General features: G+C 43.1%; 1 protein-coding gene across 1 annotated transcript in view; it reads right to left on the bottom strand.

Moving 5' to 3' along the window:
* Nucleotides 1-8,630, bottom strand: part of LOC310680276 (uncharacterized protein) — a gene marked incomplete at its 5' end in the record, with an annotated part of 79,592 nt that extends 70,962 nt beyond the window's left edge. Inside the window, 3 exons of the mRNA XM_083446651.1 lie at nt 5,802-5,952; nt 6,747-6,887; nt 8,472-8,630. Coding sequence (XP_083302777.1) covers nt 5,802-5,952; nt 6,747-6,887; nt 8,472-8,630 — 451 coding nt within the window. The remainder of the gene's footprint in view (nt 1-5,801; nt 5,953-6,746; nt 6,888-8,471) is intronic.
* Between the last annotated feature and the right edge of the window lie 8,689 nt (nt 8,631-17,319).

Below are 17,319 nucleotides of genomic sequence, written 5' to 3'. Positions count from 1 at the left end.
TGCCAAGTTATAGCATAGTAAAAGCAATGAGCTAAAAGCCAGACAAAACAGAGGCCACTCAAACCTTAACTATGACTGGAGAGTTGAGGGAAAGACAGAAGATGGAGAGTTGCCTTGTATGGAGTTTTGGGATGGGCTTCTCAGTAACAGTAACTAGCCTGCACCTCAGTTTTGCATCCTTTACCAATGGCTTGTCTCAGTCAAAGCCCACATTCTATTTCCAGCAGTGGCAATCACATGCCAGTTGGATACTTACAAGCTGAACCAAAATGGATTCCCTGCGGGTTCTGAATATGGCAATCTAATTTAGCTGTCATGGCTGAAATAAACGTTTCTGTGGACGGAGCAAGTAGGAGGAATATTGTGTTGCTGGGAGTAGCTTGGCGAAGTGGCTGGGCCTGGAGCGAACTCACTTTTTGGGGAGACACCAGCTGGCTACCAAGTAGCATAGAAGAGTCTTGCAAGACATTATTCTTGCTCACTTACCCGTCTTGTCTGCCAATGTTTCTAGGTCTTTTGTAGCATTTGATCCCAAAGCAATGGTGTGAATTATAGACCCGCTTCTTTGAACTTCATCAAAGCAAGAGCTTATAGCTGTATCTTCTCCATCGGTCAAGAGAACAATTTCACAGCCTTTGGTACTTCCATACTTGTGTAGAAACACCTGTATGGAAAAGAGGATTTAAAATTTCAGCAGTGATATTGAAACAAACAACACAGAAGCCACAGGGCAGCATTTTAGGCTTAAATTCCACTTGTAATAATATGCACAGGCATCCTGCCGTCTTTTGCATCTGGTCACTCTACTAAGTAGAAGCATAGGAATAAAAGAATCTGGGAAAAAATTATTCACCTGAAATCCTGACCGCACTCCAGAACATATGTTGGTTCCTCTAGTAGTTCTGGTAGGCAGGTACTCTGTGAGTGTTTTGCGCATACTGTCGTTACTGATCTGCTTCAAATGCGTCTTAACTGCTGCTGTGCTACTGAATGCAACTATTCCAACCCAGGACCCCGCTTCAATAATCTGCAGGAGGAATATTTCTGCAGCTTGTTTCAGCCGAACAGTGCGGTTGTTCTGCATATGAATTAAAAACAAAACAACAACAGCATTCACAGGTCTGCCAGTGCATTCCGGGGAGCAAATGAAGATGACTGAAAACACAATTGTTAACTATACTCCAAAAAAACAAGGCTTGATAAACATATAAGAATATAGACAAGTCCATAACATTTATGAATATCCGAATAATCTCATCCGTGTTGTGATTTAAGACACAATTCACCTGGACGTTTTCATGCACAGACTCCATTGAAATAGATGGGAGGTGCACATGGGAGTTCTAGTTTAGCAATATGTGGAAGGTCAAAGGTTCCCAACAACTGAGGTGCAGCAAAATTTAGCCTCACAGTTCATAAATGCCAGTGCTGTATTGACACTTGTTTTCGCTATGGACTTTAATACCATAATTTCTGAACTGTCTCAAAATAGATCTTCTGAACATGGAAATCAGACTTACCAAATCCATACTTCCGGAAACATCAAGCACTAGACACAAAACTCTCTCCTGTTTTTGCAGCAAGGAGACAGTGGGATCAGGTGGAGGAACCGTTATTGGAGATGAACTGGCAAAGTCGGGAGAGGCCATAATTACTTCCCAGGTGCTCCTGTAGTTGCACATTTTATTCTGCAAATTTGTTGCTTTAATATTATGATTGCTTTTGTCACAGAACTGAGTAACCTAAATAAAAGATAGGGAAGGACAGTTCAAGATCACAACCTCATTAGCAAGTCCTGCTTCATGAGAGCCGTTCCTTACAAAGAGGTGCTGCAAAGATTGACATTCCTTGGCACACAGACAAAAAAAGGCTACAGGGTGTTTGGCGGATTTTTAGTTCTAGACATATGTCGACCTAAACTTCACAAAAATGTAACAGAAACAATCTCCAAAGAGTCTGTTCTAGTTTAGCTACTGATCCAGGGATCACAGAGACATTCACTTTCCCTGTCATGGGTTAATATCTATAAATAACTGCAAGGGAGAACATCAACCTTTATGTCACTGAAATGGCAACAGCCATACACAAGAGGGAGGTATAAGACAACTTGGGTAATCCTTGAGGTACGCAGAAGTAGGGAAAAAATATTGGGTGAACCCCAAATAATTTTAAAAGCCACACACACAAAAACACCCTACATAGAAACAGGCTACACATGTCTGCATCACTCTGCTCTGGGTTTTTTTCCTGAACTCCTGCAGGTGAAGGAAGAATGAAAGCCATTTGTCTAAAGCACTGGGGATTAAGCTGCCTCATCAAGCAGAGCCCTGCTGCCTTCTTCCTCAGATGGAAAAGGCGTCTTCTGTGTTAAGGAAATAAGAATAGGAGGAGATAGGGTTTAGCTACACCCAAGAGCATTGTCCTGGCAGCTTAGCCAAGCTTCAGCAGTCGCCAAGCAAACTCTTTCCCCCTCACCTCCATCCCTCAGCAAAAGAACACATGTTAATGAGATACCTTCGCACCTGGAAGGGAAGCAGAGAACAGCCTCTCACTGGTGCCAAAGGTCTGGGCATCCTACAAGGGAGAAAGATCGCCTGCTACATAGAGTGCCCAGCACCTTGCAACTCAAGGAGAGAAGAGTTGGCTTAACTATGAGACCATCAGCCAGAATGAAATAGCTAGTTCTAACCTGGACCAGCTGGCTCCACCGGAGGAGTACTTGGGCACTAGTCAGCCACCTGCTGGCTCTCCATTTACTCACTTGCCCTCTCTAGCTATCTGCCTGTTCACTGGGTCATTCACTCAGTCACTCATTCACTCACTTGGTCACCTACCTAGTCTTTCACTCTGGGCAGTATCTTGCCTAACAAGGGGGAGCTTTGAAGGCTACCCCACCACACAAAAACAAGCAAGGTTTCATTGCAGAGCCTCACTTGTTTATATGAATAGGAAACTCAGTTCTCTGAATGTTGGTCATTACGCTGCAGAAAGCGCCATTCTTGCATGAGGGGAAGGTATCAGGAGGGTTAGGGGCAAACCCAAAGTTTGCAGAAATACAGAGTCAGAAGGTGAAGGAATTATTAAGTTGAGTAAGAGAAGAAAGAGATGAACAAGTAGCTCAACAGAAACAGTGCCAGATTGAACCCCCTGGAGGCCCCAAGGCAGTCCAAATCTCGTGGGATAACATTGAACTAAGAAAGCTGGATTCATCATACTTACTGAAGGGAGACTTTGCAAATACATTACAGAAGCTGCAGTATCTTGATGTCTTTTTGGAACAAACAGGCAACCATGTTCATACAGCTGAGTTCGGTGGTCAATTTTGCAATCTCTGTAACTTTTCCCACCAAGCGGAAATATGTATTGACCAGTGAAACCAGCTGAGCATCTAACGAATGTAAAAAGAAACAGATACAGTCAATTTGAAAGTCAATAAACAATCACTTGGTGGCATGATTGCTATGCTATGCAGTTTTCTTCCATGCCAACCAGAGGAAGGGTGGGATTTAAATTGAATAGATAACAACAACAACAACAACAACAACATGTTGCAACTGGATTGGTAGGAGGAGCTGATTAAAATTAGCCTATGGGAAACAATGGCAAGCATTATCTCTGTGCTAACTGCTATGTCTGGAAGGACTCCTGAATGTTAACAATGGGAAGAAGGCTTAATGAAGTAGCCATGGGTCTCTCAACACCCTTCCTAGGCTTTCTCAGGAGAGAAGAAATTGGTTGCAGGCGGGGGTGAGGAAAGGAATGTTGCTGCCCCTCACCTACATTGGAGGCAGGAGTAATAATAATAATAATAATAATTTATTATTTATACCCCGCCAACAGAATATTAAAAACACGATAAAACATCAAACATTAAAAACTTCTCTAAACAGGGCTGCCTTCAGATGTTGTCAGGTAGTTGTTTATTTCATTGACATCTATGGGAGGGCATTCCACAGGGCGGGCACCACCACTGAGAAGGCCTTCTGCCTGGTTCCCTGTAACCTCACTTCTTGCATTAAGGGAACTTCCAGAAGGCCTTCAGAGCAGAACCTCTGTGTCTGGGCTGAACAATGGGGGTGGAGATGCTCCTTCAGGTATACAGGGCTGAGGCTATGGGAGTGGGACCTAGCAGCACACAGCGATTGCTCATTGTTTTCATGAGTGCGTGCAGGAGTACAGCTGACAAGCCATCATAATCAGAGTCTGAAAATGGTCTTCAGAGAGACTGAATCAGTGGCGTAGCAAGGTCAGGTGGTACCCGGCACGGAAAATTTCTTGTCACCCACTGAATATGCTGGTTGATGTTAAGGGGTTGGGCAGAGCACAAGCGGCCACTAGCTGGGGTTACCAGCAGGCAGGGCATTGCCCAATTTGGCTCCCATAAGAGATTTCCTTTGTATATCTTCCAATTACAGTTTAATCCTCTAGAGGAGCTTTTCTCAACATCCGCAGGTGTTGTTGGACTACAACTGCCTTCATCCTTTGAGCACTGGTCCTACAAGCTAGGGGTGATGTAGTCCAACAACATCTGGGGACCCAAAGATGCTCTCTAGGCAATAATTTATTTTACACCACTAAAAAACTAGCAAGCCCAAGGCAAACATCACTTCTTAAAGAAGAGATGCATTTGTTGGAGGTATTTGTGAAAGTACCTTGTTGCTTCAGGCAAGTTGTCTCCCCCAGGAGTGTAGAAAGGTGCATCATTGTTGTATTCATCAAAGACACCCCATCTGAGATGAGCCCATTCATGGACAAAGACCCTGCCTGTAGAACACCAATAACAAAGCTAAAATTTGCGACACAGTTTTTTGTTTTTTTAAATGTATGACACACAGCTAGTAATTATAGCAAACTGTTATAGCATCCTGCTAAAAAAAACACTAAAATAAAATTTGAAATACTGTGAAATCACACCAGCAATTGAATAACTATAGAAGGGGTAGCCAACTTTTCAATCTGATTCAGAAGAGAAGTCCCTGTTTGTCTCCCTACATCACAGAAGCCAATGAGGTGATGACCCTTTAATTGACAGTTGCATCTGACAAGGCGGGTCTTACTATGGCCCCTGCAATCAAAGCACACGACTTCCTGGGAGCTGTATGTAAGAAGTCCTGTACTTTAAATGTATGGTACACAAGCAGCTGCGGTTACATGGGAAAGAGGAAGAGAGGCTCAGATAGCTTCAGCAAGATAGCTTTTTGGGGTTGAAAATGTATTGATGAACCTCATGTGAAACTATTGCAGATTTCTTATGTAAATTTGGGAGCCTTTAGAGCGATTAAGCAACTGCATTGAAAGTCTTTTTAAAAAAATTTTCAATGCAAAATCATAACAAAAATTACAAACACTGAATCCAAAATAATACTACACAAACAAACAAAACGGAACATACAAAAAAAAGCAGAAAAGAAAAAAAGGGAACAAAACTAAACTAAACAAAAACGAAAAAGCACACATTTGCAGAAAAAACAAACAAACCATATCATTACGTACATTTTCACATATTGACTTCCTTCCTTTGTTCTAAGACCTCCAAAAAATTTACTCTTACTATATTGTTGTGTCTGGTTAGATTACTTCCATCTTTGTCCTTTTTTTTTTTTTTACACCATTCCCCCCCCCCCTTTAACCCTGTAAAGCATCATTCATTACATACCAATATACTTACTCCAGAACTGCATTGAAAGTCTTAATGGTTTCTTAGGAATTCTATCTTTATTACCTTTTGAAAACTTGACTAGCAATTCTAATAATTAAAAAACAACAACCCAGACAATTTAATCTGGATTAACAGGTGCTACCTCGTGGACCATAAGCGTCAAGCAACTTGTCATTTGTCAGGAAGTTAGGAGTGAAATGAATGTATCGCCCAGGTTCCCCGCATCCGCCATACTGTAGGGTGTAGGGATCATCTCCATGTTTCAAGTAATGATCCGCCACTATGACATCTGCCTAAAATAAAATAGAACAAAGAAGATATAGAGGTGGACAGCCCAGAAATTCCTATCATACTCTGAGCTTCCATTAAAAGAAAAAGAAAAAGAAAGCTTACTAGACAATGCTACTATACAAGGAATAGCTTTAGGTATTTATTAAGAATACAATTGCCTATAAGTGAGCCCACGAAATCAGGTGTACTAAATTCATTTGTCTTTAAAGATATTTCAAGATGTAATTCTGGTACTGTTATGGCATGAATTCCTTTTGGGGAGAAGGCTGGGAGAACACACCAAGGCCTGCAACCACTTTAACCCAGCCTTAGATATCATGACGTCTATAAGAACATTAAGCCGTATACAGCCCAGATCTGCATGTTTACTCAAAAATAAATCCAGTTGCATCCAAAAGTGGGAAATATAGATATTATTGCTTAGCATCTGCATTACTTATCTTTAGGCACCAGGCAAAGACATTCCTCTTCTCTCAGGCTTTTGGCTAATTAAACATTCTATGGACTTTTAAACTGGGGGGGGGGGAGGGAGAGGGTTGTTTTTGTTTGTTATTTTGGTATATATTTTTGTGTCATTGTATTGTAAAGAGTCCTGCGATCTTCAGATTAAGGGTGGTATAGAACTTTAATCATAAATAAATAAATAAATAAATAAATAAATAAATAAATAAATCAGAATTTTTATTAGATCATACAATATCTTGTATCCCCACCCCCCACAATCTCTCCATTTGCCCCAGTCTTTTTAAAAATACCACAAGTATATTTAAATCTTAATGTATTATTCAGCATTTACCTTATCATAGGATTCTGTAGTTACTCTTTGATATTCATTTTTTGGTTTCCATGTGGAAGGAATTATAACTTTCACTGTCTTGAAATAAAATCTTTGCCGTGTAGCGCTGAAGAGATAAGTTGATGCCTCTTTCACCATGTCCTAACAGGGAAAGGAGAAACCTTTGTGTGTCAATGGCTAGTTATTGGCATTTGTGTTTACAAAATGTGCCCTTTGGTCTCTTCTGCCACCTTTTTTTCCTGAAGCTGGAGTGCCTTGCATGTTGAAAAGTTGAACCCCTGTCTTCAAAAATCTGGTAGATGCAATTCACATACTTTTTTTGGTGGATCCTCCTGTGCCATTGAGTATTGCTTGACACAGTATGCAAAGCTATTCCTGGTGTGAAGGAGAAAATAGTGGAGAAAATACATGACAGGAGGGTGGCTATTTTTGTTTGTTTTTAAGTGGCCGCCATATTGTTTGTGCAAGTCTACCCTGCGCAACAACCTCAAGTGCACAATCACCCCTGTTTAGTGACAAAGGTTCTTCTGTGTTGCTTATTAACAGAGTAATCTGAAGCAACTCCTACGAAGTGGGACATTTGTATATTTCTCCTTCAATGGAGCTGGCCATGGGGCCCCCAAACAGATTGAACTATTGCAATACCAGGCAGGAAGCTGAAGCCTAGAGCAAAGAAACCGTCTTCCTCCACCTGGGCAGCTGCCATATGAGCTAAGGCAAAGCCACTGAGAGGAAGGGAGAGCACCTCCCAGAAACAGCACCCTATTTCTGGAACAATTTCCTGAAATCTGGTGTCAAAGTGCTCCAGTTAGTTAAAGAAACCTATGAACAGGACATTTTAACCTCTAATGGTCAAAACCTGCACAACATTTACCTCAGAGTACATTTACCTCAGAGTACATGCCACCAGTTCTGGCACAGACCCTTCCCTCTGTTTCCAACACTCAGGCTATGATTGCCATTGCTCGGGCAGCCAAAATGGAAGCGCCCATTTACAAGAGTAATCTAGCGGGCTTGGGAGCACCCAAGGTATTGCCGAAATTAAAAACAAAAAACCAATGGGGAGAGACCTCAAAAAGGAAGGAGGACTAAATGTGCTCACTGGAAGGAGGTGCTGGGGGGAGATAGAATGAACTGCCCCAGTTGAATGGAATAGGAAAGAGGAATATTCCAGGCTATCAATTTTTTTCCCTTGCAAGTGACCTAGGCTTGCACTATGGCAGGAACATTCCTGACATGACCTGGTTTTTGGGTGTAAAAATGGCGTCAGGGTGGAATTTTGCCAAACCAGTGGAAACCAGCTCTAAAAACTTAAAATCACTACTTTGGGGGGAGCTTTTGGGGTCTTGCTAAGAAGCTCAACAACCTTGTGGAATGTTACTTTTAAAAAGGGATGAAAAAGTTGCGGGGTATAGGGGCATTCAGAAATACCCTGGCACCCACGCTTGCAAAATGCAGAATTCAGAAACTAAAAAAAGCTCAACAATTTTGGCGCTTTCCTACAAAAAAGCTTAATAGCTCTGTGGGTGTGAGGACTTCTACTTTTTGAAATATGGCAACCCTATACAAGTCCTACCTGTACACTTGGGTTGAGACTTGTGGGATAAGGTGGGGGGTCAAAAGCACCTGGTACCCCACGCTTGCAAAATGCAACTTGCGTTTTCCTAGAATATCACTGTCTGAAGTCGCTTGTTCAATACATTCAGAAACATTTAACTATCTTACCTTGATGGCATCCACCATTTTGTTGTCTTCCGGGATCTGGGGATTGATTGCGATGACGACGTCTTCAAAACCGCCCATGTTGAGTTTTACCCTGGTACCTGTCACTTCATGCAGCACTTGCAGCAGCAGCAGAAGGAGCAGCCGCTGGTTAAGCGCCATCTTTCCTTGTGGCACTTATTTATTTCAACCTTACAGAAATAAATAACAGCACAGAGGCTTGTTAATGCAAGAGCTTTGGCAGGGATAGAGAGAGAAGAAAAACCAAACAAACCTGTTTTGAAAGGACAAAGAATTCTGGAAATTATTCCCAACCTGGTGTTTCCTTGTTCAAATCCTTGTACATACTTCTTACTTCCTATTTAACAAAAGGCAACGTTGCTCACTTTGGAGGCTCAGAACTCAAGGCTGTTTGCTGATCTACAGGCAAACACAACTACCTAGGAAAGCGAAAGCATCCACAAGAATAAGCTAAGGGGTAGAATGGTCCAACTCATAACAAAAAAAATCCTTGAATACAATGTTTAACTCTATCGTTGCCAGTTACCACTAATACATTGCAAGCATGTCTCAATAAATCGAAACTAGATTTAATAATAGCAGCAGTCTGGAACTTCTAGATTGCTTTTATAGCTAGACACCCTGAAAAGAAAAACTTCACCTTAATCCAAGTAATATTATCCTAGCTTTGTCTTATTTGGTGCCCAGGGGTGCCAAAAGGGTGGGGTATACCATATATTGGGCCTTCTTCTGCACCCGCCAAAGAAGACACAAATCTGCATAAAATTTGAGAAGACTTTACATCTTGTGCAAAACTGTACCCTCTTTTGCAGATGGGGGTTGTGCACCAAAAATAAAGCAGGGGTCACAGAATTGTAGAGTTGGCTAAGGGACCATGACAGCCATTGAGTTCAACTGCCTCCAATGTAGGAATCATTTTGTCCAACGTGGGGCTTGAACCCATGACCTTGAGATTAAGAGTCTTGTGCTTTACCGACCGAGCTATTCTTGATGGCGAGCCGAGAACCAGAAATATAGCAGGGGTCAAACCAGTGGTGACCAGTGCCCAATGGGACTGGGAGGGCACAAAACAGGGAGCCCAAATGCAGATGGAGCCAGAGCCTCTGTTGCCACCTGAGGTCTACCTTCCCAGACCTGCAGCTGGTGAGATCAAGCTCTGGACAATGCTGGACAACTATGGGAAGATACAGATGATGAACCAACCACTAACAGTGCCTTAATCTGGACTGAGCTTCAATTTATTGTCTCTCATCCAATCCATTACCAAGTCAATACATTGACAATCAACCCTTGCCTTCCTACTATTACACATTTTTCCTGGCACTGTCTCTTACCTCAAGATAGATAGTTAACTGCCCAACCTTGATATAAAGTTTTTTGCTATATCATTAGCCAACATTTTACTCCATATCACTCAGCACCCTCTTAACACAATTCACTTGATAGCCCATAGCTAATCCATTTTTTGTTGTTCTGGAGTAAGGTTCCACATGATTAGAAAGTATCCTGGCAACACGATGAGAAATGGCTTTAGGCAGGATCAAAACAGTCGCGAGGGACTACCACACTCACAAGCTGCAAATCTGTAACTGAACTACTGCAACGCACCCATGGAATCATGATCCTTATGAGCAAAAGGCTGAAATCCAGGTACCTGCTGTGAACTCCATCCTGAAGCCAAGAGCAAGAGATCACCGCCAAGTAAAACAAAGCTGGAACAATGGAAAATTAAAACAGAAGTCCCACTGGGATGAAAGAGCCAAAATACTATGGACCCAGAAATTCAAACATAATGGCACAAAGCCAAGATGGGAAATGGCCACCCTGGAATGGTTGCAGAGACTTTAGGATGGTCCAGGTTATATGGTGTGTCAATAGAAAGTGGGTGGTCACTAAAGCAAACTCTTGCTGGAACAAGAGACGAGATAAAGGAAGACGCTAAGATGAATGAAACCATGGCCAATTTGGACACCCCAGGAAGGCCACCCAATAGCTAGAGAAAGAAAGAAAATGGCACAAGAGCCACAGGCAGAAGGACTTTCATCACATGACTCTCCAGAGCCACCTGCAAGTATGAGTAATGCCCACTCAAGATACGGAAGAAAGTTCAAACCCCAAGAGTAGGTGGACAGCGTTATACAGTAGAAGCAATTATTGAACCCTGTACCTGCCTTGCCGCTGACATAATCTGGGACAGCGTGGTCCAACAAGCTGCCCTCAATGCCTTTTGGGGTGGTACTTGTCATTTAATGACCCCCCACAGCCCTCATGCTGCCTTCCCACATAAACTTGATGCTGAGCAGCAAATTGCGAATGCACAGTATAGGGTCTTGCTTGGGAGGTATTTATTTGTGGGTATCTATTAATGAATTTTCATGTGGTACATTGGTCATGTTACATTGGTCACAAGCCATTTGCCGGAAAAACCTTTCCCCCAGTTTCCAATAAACATTGCCGTAAATTTGACACTTGTCCATGAAACATTAGTTATTTATGTATATTGCCATACATTTGGGGAAGGGTGGGAAGAGGTCGCAGATTTTAAAGCAGACTAACAAGAAAGCATTTTAACTACAGGTGACATACTTCTTGACTATTTCTGTAAGGAAGATCAAGGCAGTTAACATAGTTTAATGTTAATCAGGGTTCAATAATATTAGCTAAAACACAAAATATGATGTGAGGAAGCTTACAAATGGCACATTGGTCACTATGGAATTATGCATGAAATATCACTGATTGGGGGAGATGGACATAAAGTCGCAACGTTTGTGTGTCTTTCTGTCTTCCTCAATTGTCTTTCTGTCCTCTCTCACACACGTGGCAGCAATCAGATAGGTTGGTATCCAACTCTCTTGTCCTATCAGCACAAGGATTTCCGCTTGCACAATTGCCACACACACACACATGGTGAAATCTGCAGTAGAGGATTGGGGGACACCCAGAACAGATTTAGGGGGCAGAGCAGAGGGGAACAAGAGGAGGGAAAGTCCCATTGTTAAAAATCCTTGCCCTGATGAGAGACTTACTAAACCCTAAATTGGACACAAGCCACAATCCAAGCACCCCTCTAACCTTCAAAAGGCTTGTTTTGAATAAGACATTGTCTTTTCAGAGCACGTTTATATGTGTATTACAAACAATAGTGGGAAAACATTTGGAAGACCTCATGGGTGTGTGTGAAAACTATTTCCTGTAAATCAAGTGGAAGAGAGGTTTGTTCCCTTTCATGTTTGTTGATTTGTTTTATTAATTAAGAGGTCATGAGTTGTACTCAAGTTCAGTGCTACTCCGAGTTGACCCAAATCTCAATGGGTCTACTCTAAAGAAGACTTTGTTGAACCAGTGAAAGTAGATAAATAGGTACTGCTGTGGTGGGAAGCTAAATGGCGTTTCTGTGGCTTCCATCACAGTATCCCGTTGTGACAGGAGCGAATTAGTCATGCTGGCCACATGACCCGGAAAGCTGTCTGCGGACAAACACCGGCTCCCTCAGCCTGAAGCGAGATGAGTGCTGCACCCCATAGTCTCCTTTGACTGGACTTAACCATCCAGGAGTCCTTTACCTTATGAGGAAAAGGGAGTAGAGCAAACATGCTTGAAGAAAAGCCTGGCAAAAGCAGCCCATTCCCTTTGGGTCTCTCCCAGTTGCTGAGCAACTTCAACGCACCGGCCTAGCATTTAAGAGGAGGTCCTCAGTGAAGAGGCCTCTGGTTCTGTCAAAACGTTTTTGAGGAAGAAAATTCTCTACATTTGTGCAGCCTACTCAACGTTTTTGGGTATCTCTCGTCCCTATGGGACTGTGCTTCAGTATTGACTTTGGACTGTATTCTGATTGCTGGACTTCAGACTTGGCTACTTGGATTGGCCTTGGACTGTGTTTCCTGACCTTTGGACTTCGCTTGTGTGGCTTGAGGCCCGGACTTTGGACTTTGCACTTGGCATACTGATTTGCTGAGAGGTAGTCCAGGGGTTCAGGACACGGAGCAACTGTCAATCAGCAGAAAACCTGGTTGATGTTTGCTCCGATTCAGCAATAAAGACCAGGTTTCCCTGGAGAAATGGAAGTGTTGAATATGAGCCCTCTCTTACACACGCAGGGTTAAAACACAACTCCCATTCAATTCCTGGTAGAAATAGGCTAAAACTCCTGTGCAGAACCACATCCCTTTTATGTGCTGATGCTGGCCATTTGGGGAAAAGCTACTGTTAATTGTGTAGAGTGGTACCTTGGTTCTCAAATGGCTTGGTACTCAAACAACTTGGAACCCAAACACTGCGAACCCGGAAGTAAGGGTTTCCAGTTTGCGAACTTTTTTCGGAAGCCAAATGTGCTCCATTTGGAGTGTTAAGCTTCCGATTTGAGTGCCACACTGCCGTTTTGAGTGTTACGCTGAGGTCTGTCTATTTATTTTGTGCTTTTGTTTTTGCAGCTTTTTTGTTTTGTTTTTGTGACTGTATGGAACCCAGTTCAGCTACTGACTGATTGATTGTGTGACTGCAGTACATTGCTTATCGCTTTCATGTTATGGAACAGTGGTCCCGTTAGATAGTAAAATTCATGTTAAATTGCTGTTTTAGGGGTTGTTTTTAAAAGTCTGGAACGAATTAATCCATTTTGCATTACTTTCTATGGGAAAGCGCGCCTTGGTTTTGGAACGCTTTGGTTTTGGAATGGATTAAGTTTAAGAAGCAAGGTACCACTGTACTTTTTCGACTTCTTTGATGGGTTCTGAGGTGCTGTACAGAAATAAAAGAACCAATATAACAAATGCATTGTGCAAGCCAGAGTATGCTTTCAAGAAGCCATAACGATGCTCTAGGCCTGGGCTAAAGGCCATAGACGGTAAAAAGATGCTGGCCAAGCATTCTTCTTTACAGAGGGTCATTCTTCCTGCCATAGGACTTTGAGATAAGCACTGAGACAAGCCCTATATCCTTCCTGGTGATGAGGGCGTCTAGATGGGGGAGAATGCTAACAATGGCACAAAATGGACCATAAGAAAAATTCTGGTTTCCTTCCTGTCCCCCTCCCCACCGCCTTCCATTTTTGCAAATAAACAAGATAAGTAGATAACTTTTCTCTTTGATCCATTTGAGCCTGCGCTGGGGAAGCACAGGATCTTTGTTTAAATAGGAATGAAATATTATCCATTGGGATAGTTGAATTGACACGTTCCTTTTCAGAGTTCTGTGGGATGCTCCTCCCATAGAATGTCCTGTTAGGTTAAGAAACAAAGAAGATTTTTTTTTTGTTTTTTTGGTCAATGCAGAATTTAAAAGTAACCAAGTATGGAACCAGATGAAATATTGGGTGTTTTAAGTTAAGATACAAAACATACATCTCAGTATATCTTGCTGTGGAAATTGAAAACTTTTTGTTTCAAAATAAATGAAATTTATCCCATCCACAGCCCCATTAAAAGAGAGGGAAGTGGATGCCCAAATTCTTGGAAAGTTCCCAAGTTTGGTAGAGTCCACAATCTATTTATTATATTAGGGGATCCCCCCCCCCCCCCATTTTAAGTAACTTTAATCAATCTCTGACTTTTGTCTTCTGGGTTTCTGGGGTTTTTCCTGTTGTTATTCTGTCTCTCACAGCTACAATAAATCTACCATTAAAATTATGGACTGGACATTTCTCCGTTAGAGGGCAAACGGGCAAATTTAGCAGGAGATCAAATACTTTGCGCCCTCACTGCATAAGCATTTTGTTTTTTATGATTGAAAGGTAAAACAAGTAAAAAAAAATTACAACAATAAAATAGGGAAATCTATTCTGTGGTCTTGGATGATAACATATAGAATGCTGCATATGGTGAAGAATTTTCCAGCACTGACTCGTCTTTTCTAAGCTCCAGCCTTCCTTCTGCAAATACTGCTATGCACTGGTGCTAGAGGATGAGAAGTACTCCTCTGATGCTTAGGATTCTGCACTATGGGGCCACACTCAGCCCCAATGCTGCCCACCCCTCTGTGCCCTGAAATATCACTTGCATGGTGCTGTGGTGCCACACTGAATTGCTAACTGCTGCTCCAACATCACATCTCAGTTCCAGAGCAACGAGACCAGGTATAAGTTATATTATTCATGTGTATAACCAAATTGAATAAGGAAAAAAAAAATCAAGATCCACTTGGATGGAGACAATTCAGTTCAGTTCATATTTAAATGCAATGTTACCTAATTTGCACTTTACGAAACAGTAAGTGAACCATAACTTGGCTATCCTGTGAAATTCACACTTTTCGGAATTTTGCAAGACAGTTCTCCAGCTAATAAATATACACCTTCAGACACCCAACCAAAGGGTGGGATATTTGGTGAAAAACTCGTGGAAGGCCACAATCTGTATCACAGTTGTGACCTGGGCAGGATCTACACACGGGGGGGGGGGGGGGGACACTATAAAGAAGTCATAAATTAGATTGTTATAACAAAAGGAAAAAACAACCCTAGGTAAAATTACACAAACAAATTTTGTGCTCTACAGCCCCATCTGGAGTTGCATCTTTACAACGGAGTTACAACGATACAACTGACTGAGTGTAGCTGAGTCCCTGGATCAGAACTTCACACAGCTGCTTCCTTAAAAATAAAAACAGTCCAATGAAGCTCACTTTTGTAAAAGCATCTTTATCATGACATGTAGGTTGGCCCTAAAATGTGAACATCACCAAAACAACAACAACACACACACACACAAAAACCCCAGCTTTTGAGGCTCATTTGATGATAGACAGAAACTCAAACTGCTTTGCCTAAGTGCTTTTTGGATCTCATTATTCACCAGCTAGCAAGAGTAGAAGAGCTAAGAAATGAACTTGCTTACCCACCTGCTCAGAGGGTTAGAGAGATACAGCTGTGCAGTGGGGCAGCGAAGCAGGAAAATCTCTAAGAAACAAATCCTGGCAGGCCTGTTATTCTGCAGAAAAAAGTGTCAGAGCAGTGAAGGGGACAAAGCAACAGATCTGTGCTCACATTCTCCCTCTTTGTAGGAAGGCAGGTATCTGTCTGCTCTGGACAATCCTTCATGCATCTGCTGAAAGTCCAGGAATCTGTCTCCCACATAAAGGCTACGATCCTCAAGACCCTACCCTTGTTCCATTTATCTTGATGTGACAGCCACATGATTTATGGACATTTTTTCCTAGAGGAAGCAAACTAACATGCTAGTCTCTGCTTGAAGCACACACACATTCTGACCTTCCCTAAGATGAGTTGAGCTCCGATTTGAAATTCAAGGGCACTTTGCCAGCCTTGACGGAGCAGAAATCTTGAGGAGAAATGAGCACTGCAGATCTCGTGTCCCTCAAGACAACACGGTTGGAGGGGGAAATCACTCGCTGCCAGAGCTGTCTTTCCTATTGGGCTTACTGACTCATTGTGCCAGGGCGGTCTGGGAAACGGGGGGCGCCGGAGGGATCTTTGCACCACGGTGTCGGATATGCTTAAGACGGCCCTGCACGCTGCAGCCATAGGAGTCCGTGGCTACCGAGGGATGCAGTGTTGTTTTTCTTGGGACAACATCTTCTGGAGGAGAGTGGCCTGCGAGCTATTGGCTAGTCTTAGAAAGGGGGCCTCGTATCAGTGGCATAGCGTGGGTTGTCAGCACCCGGGGCAAGGCAAGTAATTTGCGCCCCCCCCCCCCCGCTGCACTGTCCCTCCCCCAGATAGTCCCTCGCTCTCTCTCCGCACCGCACCGCACCGCACCGCACGCCTGGCACCCTCCCCTCCACAGTGGGCGGCGACCCGGCGGCTCGGATTGGATTCACACAGCCAGCACTGCAGTGAGAGAGAGTGAGTGAGCCAGGTAGGGGCAGAGAGCTGCGGGTGCAAGCGCGCCCCCCCCCCCAGATGTTGCGCCCGGTGCGGCCAGCCCCCCCCCACCCTCCACGCTACGCCACTGTCTCGTATTACCTGTTCTGTGACTCTAGCAATGTCTGCAGTGATAAACGTAGGCCAGGCGGGTTTGGGAGTTCAACTTCTTGTGGCTTCTGAAGTACCCTGCATTTGGCCTCTCCACACCCTGGGGAATGAGAGGGCAGCCCCTTCTCTAGTTGCTTTGGGGGGCAAGCTTGCCAGAGGATGGTGCTGCTTTGTGGGCTGCAGTGAGGTTTCGAATTCACAAGAAACCCACACCCTTTCCTTTTAACTTCCTAACCAAGAAAATTACAAGGGGGGGCAGGGGGAGAAAGAGATGAACTGGCTTAATATATCATTAGGATGGGGAAAGCAACTTCATAAAAATTAGAGCCAAATTTGAAATTACAAACCTTCTTCAGCTTTGCTGAGTTAATTTTTTTTGGGGGGGGGGGGCGTTCCACGTTCTGGTTCTACAAGACAGTAAAAGGGTACATATATTTCCCTTCTTCCTCCATAGTTAAGAAATGGATGTAAAAGAACGCAAAAATAGATTGGCTGGATCAGACCAAAGGCCTATATAATTCTGCATTCTTTTCTCACAATGGCCAACCAGATGCCAATGGGAAGATGACAAGCAGAAAGTGAGCACAGCAGCACTGTCCTGCTCATGTCCCCCAGTTATTCAGCATGAAGCTGCCCTGTCTCCTGAGTGAAGATGCAAAATATTAAAACCTTTCCTCATAGGAGAGTTGATCCAGCTTCATTTGGCTTGCCTTTTTCCAAACCTTTCCCAACTCTAACGTTTACTTTTTGGCATCCGGAATGGTGTACCGTATTCCAAGTGTGTTCACATCATAAATTTCTATAAATATTATATCAACGATTTTATTTGCGTGCCCAGGCGAAGACCCCCGCCCCCCAGCTCCAAGAGACCACCAGAAGGAATAATGACTTGTGACAACG

This window comes from Podarcis tiliguerta, assembly GCF_965153285.1.
Source record: "Podarcis tiliguerta genome assembly, chromosome: 6".
NCBI classification, from domain to species: Eukaryota; Metazoa; Chordata; class Lepidosauria; order Squamata; family Lacertidae; genus Podarcis; species Podarcis tiliguerta.
The sequence above is the reverse complement of the archived record's forward strand: the minus strand, read 5'-3'. Positions and strand labels throughout refer to the sequence as shown.